General features: G+C 38.7%; 2 protein-coding genes across 2 annotated transcripts; one reads left to right on the top strand and one right to left on the bottom strand.

The window, feature by feature from the left end:
* Positions 1-1,098: 1,098 nt before the first annotated feature.
* LOC112500769 (BTB/POZ domain-containing protein NPY2-like) lies at positions 1,099-3,865 on the top strand. Its single transcript, XM_025104349.1, has 4 exons — positions 1,099-1,246; positions 1,603-1,672; positions 1,822-3,012; positions 3,092-3,865. Exons 1-4 carry the CDS (start codon positions 1,185-1,187, stop codon positions 3,623-3,625), a joined length of 1,857 nt encoding a protein of 618 aa, XP_024960117.1. The 5' UTR covers positions 1,099-1,184; the 3' UTR covers positions 3,626-3,865.
* Positions 3,866-4,037: 172 nt separating this feature from the next.
* On the bottom strand, positions 4,038-9,281 carry LOC112500794 (QWRF motif-containing protein 2). Its single transcript, XM_025104375.1, has 6 exons — positions 7,644-9,281; positions 5,041-5,160; positions 4,844-4,957; positions 4,675-4,764; positions 4,482-4,589; positions 4,038-4,400 (listed from the first exon to the last, which is right to left on the bottom strand). Exons 1-6 carry the CDS (start codon positions 9,012-9,014, stop codon positions 4,335-4,337), a joined length of 1,869 nt encoding a protein of 622 aa, XP_024960143.1. The 5' UTR covers positions 9,015-9,281; the 3' UTR covers positions 4,038-4,334.
* Positions 9,282-10,136: the final 855 nt, after the last annotated feature.

The following is a 10,136-nucleotide window of genomic DNA, read 5'->3' as shown; positions in this document are numbered from 1 at the left end:
TTTGCATCTTTTTGTTGTTTCCTGTGTTCAATGGTTTTATTTCATGATGGGTCCATTTTTGTTAACTTAAAATCTGTGCATGTGGGCTGCTCAGTTTCTGCAAAACCCTTTCTTTTAATCAGTTTTTGGCATTTTACCCTTTTTACCTGTGTTTCTGTGTGTGTGTTTATATATATATATATATATATACATATATAACTACTATATGTGAAGATTCTGTGTTAATACCATATTGAAGTGGGTTTTGTGCCTACAAGTTGATGCAACCAAAAAAAGGTAAAAAATCTTGGGTTTTGTCCACGTTTACAAGAAGAGTGGCTTGTGGGTTTTGTGTCATGATTCTTGATTTCAAGTGGGTTACATGAAAGATTTTGCCTTTGATTCTGTTTACTAAGCATCATCATTTCAAAGATTTCATATGGTTTTCATTGAGTTTGCTGTTAATGATCTCTCTTGATTTTATGTCATTTTTGACCCAAAACAGAGGAAAAGATGCTGTTTGTCTACAATGTGGTAGGTTATCTCAACTGATACCAAGATGCCATTCTTCTCATTTTTGCAGGTTTTCCCCATCTTCAGTTGGAAATTTTGATTTGTTTAATCTGAAATTGAAACTTGCAAGATTATATTCTATTTTATTTATATGGAGTTGTAGAATTAAAACAGATGGAGTCAGATTTGTGCTTGTGGGGTGTCTTTAATTCTCTCTCTACTGTAGTTTAGAGAGAGAAAGAATAAATTAGTGTGGAGGAGTGCGTGTTACTGTTGGGCATGTCTCCTGCGCTGACCGGGTTGCCCCGGGCTCCGTGGGCTTTGCCGCTGAACCAGGACACATCGTCTCTCTTCCTCACCTTCATCTTCAAGTTATCAACAAATTAAAAACCCACATTTCCCCTTCTCTCTTTCTCTCTCTAAAACTTTCTCTCTCTCACACACTTCACACACACTGGTGTCAAGATTCTCTTTAATATATATTCATACCCATTTCTGAGATCTTGTTTCTTCTTTCTCTGTGGAAGAAAAAACCCACAAATATATTCATCAAGAAACACACACCCACAAGCTAAAAGTTGGTGTTTTGTTTTCAAATTTAGGGTTCTTGTGAGTTTTGGGATGTAGTGTCTCTTCAAGTTGATTAAATTTGAGTGGAAAGCTGCTAGCTGTGATTGTAGAACCTGTTGAAGATGAAGTTCATGAAACTTGGATCCAAGCCTGATTCATTTCAGACAGATAGCAACAATATCTGGTAAGTTTTCATTCCATTGCAAGCAAATGCATTTCATTATTGCTTGTATCTCCATTTATCTGGTTCATATTGTAAATTCTTCAATGGGATTGATGATTAACAGTTTTTTAACTCTTGTTACTGTTCACCAATATTGCATATGACCCTTTTCCTTTGAAGATCCAACTTTTACTGTTTTGGAACTATTAAAATGAGTTGATTATTGGGTATTCAAGAAATAGGGATTGGGGTCACTAAAAACATCAGATTTTGAAGTATGAATCTCTAAAAAGGAGCAAGAATCAAGAGAATGATTGTCTTATGGATCATCTAAACTAACAATCATCGATATGAATTTGGATTGTTATGCTCTGCAGGTATGTGAATTCTGAGTTGGCGACTGATGTCATCGTCAACGTTGGCGATTCGAAGTTCTATCTGCACAAGGTATGCTGATCTACAGAAAATAAACACAAAAAAGAGCCTATAACATGAAACAATCAAGAAAAAGGCCGTCTTACATTCGATTTATTTGTAGAAAGATTGTAATTATGTGTTTATTTTTGAGTTTTTGTAACAAAGATTCAATATTGCAGTTCCCTCTTTTGTCGAAGAGTGGTCGCTTACAGAAGTTGGTTGGAAGCATAACCGAAGGGGATGGGAACGAAGTCGACATGCACGAAATCCCAGGTGGTTCTTCTGCATTCGAGATATGCGCCAAGTTCTGTTATGGTATGACGGTAACCTTAAACGCTTACAACGTTGTCTCAACATATTGTGCTGCTGATTACCTCGAGATGTACGAGACAATCGACAAAGGAAATCTCGTTTACAAGATCAGTGTTTTCCTCAACTCGAGTATTTTCCGAAGCTGGAAAGATTCAATCATTGTACTTCAAACGACCAAAAATATGACGGCTTTGTCTCAGGAACCAAAGCTAGTCAACCTCTGCATCAACTCCATAGCTTCCAAGGCCTCGGTGGACGTCTCCAAGGTTGACTGGTCCTATACTTACAACCGTAAAAAACTGCCTGAAGAAACCGCGAACGAGCAGACCTTAAATGGCGGGATTAGAAGTCGAATGGTTCCAAAAGATTGGTGGGTTGAGGACTTGGCTGAGCTTGAAATAGGTTTATACAAACAGGTTCTTGTGAGTATTAAGAATAAAGGGTTGGTATGTAATGAGGTAATTGGGGAGGCATTGAAAGCTTTCGCTTTACGAAGATTGCCAGGGTTTAACAAGGGTATTGTACACAGTGGTGACATCTTGAAAGCGAGATCGGTAGTAGACATCATTGCCTGGCTATTGCCATCAGAAAAAGGCAATGTTTCATGTGGGTTCTTGTTAAAACTGCTGAAAATGGCGATCTTGGTGGATTCAGGAGAAACGGCGAAAAGGGAGTTGGTTAAAAGGATCGGTCAACAACTGGAGGAGGCATCTGTGCAAGATCTTCTGATTCAAGCCAAAGAAGGCGAGCCAGGATGCATGATTTATGATGTGAATATGGTTCGGGAAATAGTGAAGGAGTTCGTAGTTCAAGGTGAAAATGGTGAATTTGAAGATGAAGAACATGAGATTCAAGAAACAGGAAGAACAACAGGAGGAGGGATTTTATCAGAAGCTTCAAAATTGATGGTTGCTAAACTAGTTGATGCTTACCTTGCTGAAATCTCAAAAGATCCGAATCTGCCATTAGGGATGTTTGTAGATCTTGCAGAGATGGTGTCTGGAGTCTCTAGACCTGCACACGATGGGATATATCGAGCCATTGATGTGTATCTTAAGGTAAAATAAGTTGCTAAATGCAGTAAATTTAGTATGAAATGGTAACCATTTTGCTTACATTTTTGTGATCTTGATGCAGGCACACCCTGGGATCAGTAAGAGTGAAAGGAAGAGAATTTGCAGGCTGATGGACTGCAAGAAGCTGTCCGTGGATGCATGTATGCATGCCGTTCAAAATGAGCGGCTTCCGTTGCGTGTTGTGGTGCAAGTTCTTTTCTTCGAGCAAGCACGAGCTGCTGCATCTTCTGGCAGCAGCACTCCTGATCTTCCAAAAGCAATGAAAGCTCTGAATGTCTCCAATGGCAAACCTGCAACAAACCCAGAAGATGATTGGGATGGTGTTGCCACGGCTGAGGAGCTCAAAGCTTTGAAGGAGGAGCTGGCGGCCTTGAGAACACGACACCATGGCCCTAAAAGCACTGTATCGGAGAAAGCTTCGGTTCCTAGAGTAAAAGGGCTGCTTTCCACCAAGAAAATATTCTCAAAGATTTGGTCGACCAAAAGTGGGATCAGAGAGAACAGTGGGTCGGATTCATCGGAGAGTCTTGGTTCTGCTAATCCTGATGAAGCTAAATCAACCCCTTCACGAAAAGGGAGGCACTCGGTGTCTTGAAGTTCCTCTCTTATAAGCATACCATCAAACATCTTTTGGGCATCTTTATACTTTCGAGCAAAAAGGAGAATTGAAGCATGTATGTAGTATCTAAATACAGGAAAAAACAAGTGTAGTCTTTTGGGGGTTGGTCGGTCGGTCTAAGGTAGGTACTACTGGGTTTACTATCAAATTATGTAATCAAGTTAGGCATATGGGGAAAGAACCCTAGAAATTTATGAATCCAACTGAAATCAAAATTCGCTTAAAATCAACCTGTGATCCTTTGTGTACAACACTTGGTGCATCATGACCGCCATAATTTCAATCAATCATCCAAGAATTGAAGATGATGCAATGGTACTAGTTTCAAAAATGGTACCATTCAATAGCAGCAAAGTACAACCCAACAAGCACTAAAGGCTTCATGATCAAAGCTCAATGTCCAAACTTTACCAAATTACAAGAGAATTAAACAAGTTGAATTACATACCCTATATATTTACATACAGAGTAAAAAACTAGACTAGTTAGAGACACTACTACATTCTTTCCTTGCAACAAGAAAAAAAATACACGACAAATTCCCCATACAAAAAAAAAAAAAAAACAGAAACCCAGCCACAAGCCAAAAAGTCAGCTACTTTATTACCTCCGGAAAGTCCATCCTTCACTTGGTGGTGTAATGTTAGCGTTTCTTGAATAAGGGCCGCGACTAAGTTGATCAGTTCTACACATGTGGTTTTTTCACACACTTGGTTTGTAACATATGAGTTCTCAAACTACAATCCTTCACCTGTTAAACAAACATTTCAGAACAAGGCGTCCAATGTAAAAAAGATAATGGTTAAATGGTAAAGATGGTTCAGAGGATTACCTTCAGGGCTGCTAACATTGACAATAACCCTTTGCAAATCCTAAGCAAAGCTTGCTCTTTTGCACACACATTTGCAAGCTCGGCCACCATTGAATTAACTTCCTCCACCTGAAATTTTGTGATTGTGTCGGGGGTGTAAGCTAATTGAAGACGCTAGAAGGTGACATTTTGGCAAAATAAGAAGTGAAATTACCTTAACACAGAGTGAGCATATTGACAAACACATGGACTGCATCACATCAAGTGCTGAACTTATAACATCTTTCATACTTTGGAGATCAGCCTGAATCAAGAACGATGTAAACTTTGAGCATTTGAGAAATATCCAACAAGTTTGGAAATGAGAAGAGGAAGGCACGTACCATTGCTCCACCAACTGGAAGACGAAGAGTGCTAGCCTTTAAAGCTTCAATAGCTCCGAGCAATGACACAGAATGATCTTTATCTAAAGAAGCCCAATGTTCCAGAAAAGCCATCTATGTTTGCCAATAATCAGGCTTCAGGTACAGATAACTAATAAAACCAGATGTTTTCCGTTTAAATCCACAAAAAAACTTACTTGTTCCTTGAGAATGGAGGCTAACTTCAGTTTTTGCCTCAGCAACTGCAACCTGTGTCTTTTCTTGGTGACTGAGTCACGTAAATCAGAGATTGTAATCCATGCATTCCAGAGATTTTTCTGAACACAAAGCAAACATTTAGCTTCCTAGTTCATATACTTAATGCACCTAAAGAATATTACATCTTGTGCAGTTATCAGCTTCAAGAACCAAAATATGAGATGATGGTTAATTGTACCATTAAAGCTCAGCATCATGCAATTTCAAATGGCAGATCATTCTACCCTCATCACTAATTCCAAACTAGAGTTGTCTGATTTCAGATATTGACATGGGTTAGCTTCTTTTCATTAATAAAACTTGCAGTCTTACCACTTTACTTGCTTATTGAAGATGCAAAGGGGCTGTTTGGTGTATACTGAATGATTAAGTGGTCAGAATGATTTAAGAGGTTCGGTATAATTTAATGCATAATGAAAAATGGTTGCTTGGTAGATAGCGCATGATTAAGTGGTCAAAACTCCATATTGATAAAGTTACTAGACTTGAAAACCTTCTTGGAATTCGAGTTGGTAGCATTCTCTTGATAGTTTTTCTGTTAAGATTGTGGTTGCAGGCTATGTGGCCCTCTCAATAAGCTCACCCCTCCAATTCTGCCTCACATGTTTACAACTGAGCAATAAGAAGGTGCCCGCCACAATATGGGTCTCTTTTAGTTGTTTTGTGTTGTCTTTGTTGTTTTTCTTTTTCCAGAAAACAAGATACCATGGCATGGAATCCCGGCTCTTTCTTTGTGGACAGCCAAAGACAACCAAACTTTCGGGCAAGGTGTGGATGTGTTTCCACATTCCTATAACGTTAGCATCATCTAGTTTGTAATTGTTGGCACCTCCTTGCTAGGTATTAAATTGATTAACGGATCGACCAACCAAAAATCGTCCCAAAGCCAACCCCCTATGAGTGTAGAGAGTACAAAAGTAGCATGTCAAGCCTCTAATGCTGTGTTCTCAAAACCCTGTTTACACAGGAAAGGAAAGGAAAGAGAGGGAAAGGGGAGGAAAGTAAAAAACTCGTGTTCTCAAAACATTTTTTAGGAGATAAAAGGAAGGAAACGGAAGGAAAATAATGATAAATTTCCTTCCAAATGTGGGAAGGAAAGGAAAGAAATTAAAATCATTTAAAAAGCTTATTAAAATTAAAAAATTACCCAACCTTTCATTATAAAGGATATACTTTTAAAGGATATATTTGTAAAAATGACATATTTCCTTTCCTTTCTCTCCTGTTGAAGAACATAAAAAATTATTTTTTTTCTTTTCCTTCCCTTTGAAGAACACAAATGAAAAAAATAAACCACAAGGGTGGTGCCTGGTTGGTTTGAGCTTGGCTCCAAAGGTCAAAAGTACCTGGAGGTTTCAAATCCAAGGAGGAATAAAAATCCCCTTGTGGCCACAGAGGTTCAAATGCGGTGACTCCGGGCTATCTGCAAAGCAGGTGGTCGCCCTAGGATTAGTCGGCTCGCATAGCGGGTTGGATATCCAGGTTAATAAAAAAATGAAAAAAAAAATATTTCTCCTTTCTTTTCTTTTTGATTTCTCTCCAGATTAGAGAACACAGAGTAAATGTGGGACGTACAGTAACTTTTTCCAAAACAAAGGCGCTAATTTTTAAAGAGGGAAATAAGATCCGTAATGCCTTTCTCATTTTTTCTACATCAAAATTAGGCCACCGCTGGAAAAGATACAACCATCATTGCAACAAATATAGACCTGGCCACGAGGTAGATGAAGTCTTAGCGAGTTAGCCATTAAACTGACAAGTCAGCGAAAGAACTCCAATGTCCACAAAAATGGAAGTGTTAAAAAAGAGACCCTCGTGGCCCAAAACCTATACACTATGATTCTTCTCTAAGATCCTTTTCCAAATATGGTCCCATCACGCATGTGGTTGGGCAAAACACGTTTTCGCCCACTCTAAATCCACAAATATGATCTCCAGCAGGAAATCAGAGCTAAAAACGTTTTCCCTCACTCTAGAACTAACACTTGATCAAGACTAGACTTCAAATTGTTGAAGCTATGGCCGTCCAACTCAAAACTTACGAGTTCCAAGTCAATTAGCAGCGGGTCCTTAAGGGTGCATACTGAAATGCGTTTGGTATGTGGGACAGAATGGGACAGGACAGAACAAAATATGTTGTCCCATGCAAGGAACGACATTAGAGTGGGAGAGGACAAAATAGGTAAATTACTAAACTACCCATGTCAAATTAAAACCATACAACCTTCCACAATTCTCTCACCCACCTGCCTCACTCTCGCCCGTCGAGTTCAATCTCGTTTAGTCCGCATACCAAAAGCACCCAATATAGCCCATGGTTGTGTGAAATGTTGAGAATAAACTAATTTGAACTTGATTCTAGTAGTTGATGTCAGACTTTTCTTGTTAGCTTTTCATCTACATAGAGAAAAAATCTTTCAACACTTCTTCAAATGCTACCATTTTATGACTAACCAACATGATAAGTAATGCTATGTCCATAGAAACACGGAGAAATGAACGTTTTAAAGCAATTTTAAACATAAATACTTAGCGATCATACCTCTGAACTATGTCTCTGCTTCAACAACGTATCTTCAGTCCTAGCGTTAACAAACCGCCACTGCAATTGCCTATTATATGAAAGCCTCAACATGTGTGCATCAACAATACGATTCTCACCCACTTTCCCTCTTCGAACATCAACAGCAAAACTAAGTACCGATGGTGTCTCACTAAAATTAGTACTAATGGTTCCAGAAATAGAATTCCTTCGAGGACTAATTATTCCCCTTGATGGGGATGTCATAAACTTACTTGGCGATGCTGGTCTCATTCTATTCGGGGAAGCCATGGTTCTTGGTGACGATAGTGGACTATCACTCGAGAATTTCTTGGCAAGAGCCAATTTCGTTGGGGGTTTTGATCCAGGGCTAGTCAAGAATGGTGGACCAGGATCCTGCAACCTCCTCATCCTACTGTTCGTTTCTTGCCAGAATTTGGCGGACACAACCATCCCACGACCTCCAACACCTGAACCACGGGTTAACCCAAAGGTTTCTTGGACTCCAGATGTGCTGCCTGAAGAAACACTATCTGTATCAGAAGCAGTGAGATCAGAGGGAACCATAGATGAATCATTAATCGAATTCCCATGTGGGTTGTGTTGAATTGGCTTCAAAAGCTCAGCAGAATTACCCAAATCAAGACTCAATCTACCATCAACTGATGCCCTTCTGCCCTCCAAGTTCATAGACTGATGTAAAGCTCTAATCACATTCCCAGATCCAATTATGTTGTTCTTCTCAACCCCACAATCTAAACTCAAACTTTTCGACAAAATAGTTTGATTCGATTGTCGAGTCCGGCCAGGCCATCGATACTGATCGGAGGGTTTCGTATTCTCGGCATGATCTCCACCTCCACCTTCAACCTTCCCTCTCAAAGGGGTACCAGTTCTTTTTCTCTCAGGGGTACCCTTTCTCACACTGTAAGAATTAGGCGATGGTGGTGTGGCTTTAGTCTTGCTAATCGGCAACGAAAAGGCCTCACCTTGAAAAGAAACAGACAAACTTCTCGTAGATGTTACCAAAAGCTTAGTGGCCGCCGACACCTCGCCACCGCCGGCATTGTTAGATTTCAAGTTAAGATCCGGCCTGGTGGATCGCCGCCGGTCGGCAGAAACGGACCGTTTAGCCGCCGGAGTAGTCGAATTTCTCGAAACGAGAGGAGATGGGAACCTTCTGGAAGGTGTGGGTGTGGGTAAAGACGACGAATTCGAAGAAGTTGAAGGTGAAGGCGAAGGAGACAAGTATCTTGAAGAAACTTGTCTTGATTTAGGTCTTGTTGGTTTATTAATTCCATTATCTTTCTCGGAAGGCAACAACGGAGGTCTTGTTTGGTTTGTTGTTTCAGAAATGGCAGCCACCATCATCAAGAAAATCACAAAATAAGAAAACCCCAGATGAAATCTTCAAGTAACTCACCTCACATTGTCGATTTAACCCAAAGAAACGATCAAGAAGCCCCAAATTTTTTGCCAAGAAATCAACCCCCCTGCAACACAAAGATGAAGAACCACCATGACGACTTGAAATCCGCGAATGGGTTACTTGAAATTTCCCCCAGTTGTCGAACTTTACGACACAGAGTAACAGCAATAGTACAGTGATGGAATTCAAGATTCAGAAGCTTTTTTCGTTGTTCCTGCTTCGGAAAGAAAGGAGAGAGAGAAGGGAGTGGTGAGATTTGGAAAAAAGTGATGGTGGGGGGGGTGGAGGTAGGGATAGAAGCACAGTTGTTTGGGTGAAGGGGTGTTTGGGGTTGTGTGAATCTTGGAGAAACCTTACGCTAAACAAATTAAATTTTCTTTAATGGTTGAAAACAAAACAAAAACTATGCTTCTCTGTCCGTTTCTTCTTTAATTATACTCTTAATTTCATTTTTTGTATTTATAATTTCTCATTTATTACAAAACAAATATATTTAAATATTTGTCCGTTTCTTCTTTAATTATACTCTTAATTTCATTTTTTGTATTTATAATTTCTCATTTATTACAAAACAAATATTATTAAATATTTTATTGTTTATTAATTTCTTAAAAAATTAAATATAATTATTAAAATAATAAATAATATTTAATTATAAAGAATAAGTAATTTTTAATTATTGAAAAACTAAAATTAACCGCTATAACCTATTAAACACCAATATATAACCGAATAAATCCCAATAGAATCGTTTAAAATCCAGTAAATCCGAATAAAACTCAATGGATCCATTATAGCTACTAAGATTCATTGAAGCCTAATATGACCATTAAAGCCTAATAAAACCGAATAGAACGGACTAAAACTCAATTAATCTATTAAAGTCCATTACCATCCATTAAAGTCCAATATAATTCGTAAAGCCCTATAAAACTGAATAAAGTCCAATGAAACCTTTTAAAAAACCCAATAAAACCTAATAGATCAATTACACTCCACTAAGATCCATTAAAGCTTAATATAACTCATTAAAACCCAATATAACTCATTAAAGCCCAATAAGA

The sequence above is a fragment of the Cynara cardunculus genome (assembly GCF_001531365.2).
Source record: "Cynara cardunculus var. scolymus isolate 2C chromosome LG 17, CcrdV1, whole genome shotgun sequence".
In the NCBI taxonomy this organism is placed as follows: domain Eukaryota; kingdom Viridiplantae; phylum Streptophyta; class Magnoliopsida; order Asterales; family Asteraceae; genus Cynara; species Cynara cardunculus.
This window is presented reverse-complemented; position numbering and strand designations above follow the sequence as displayed.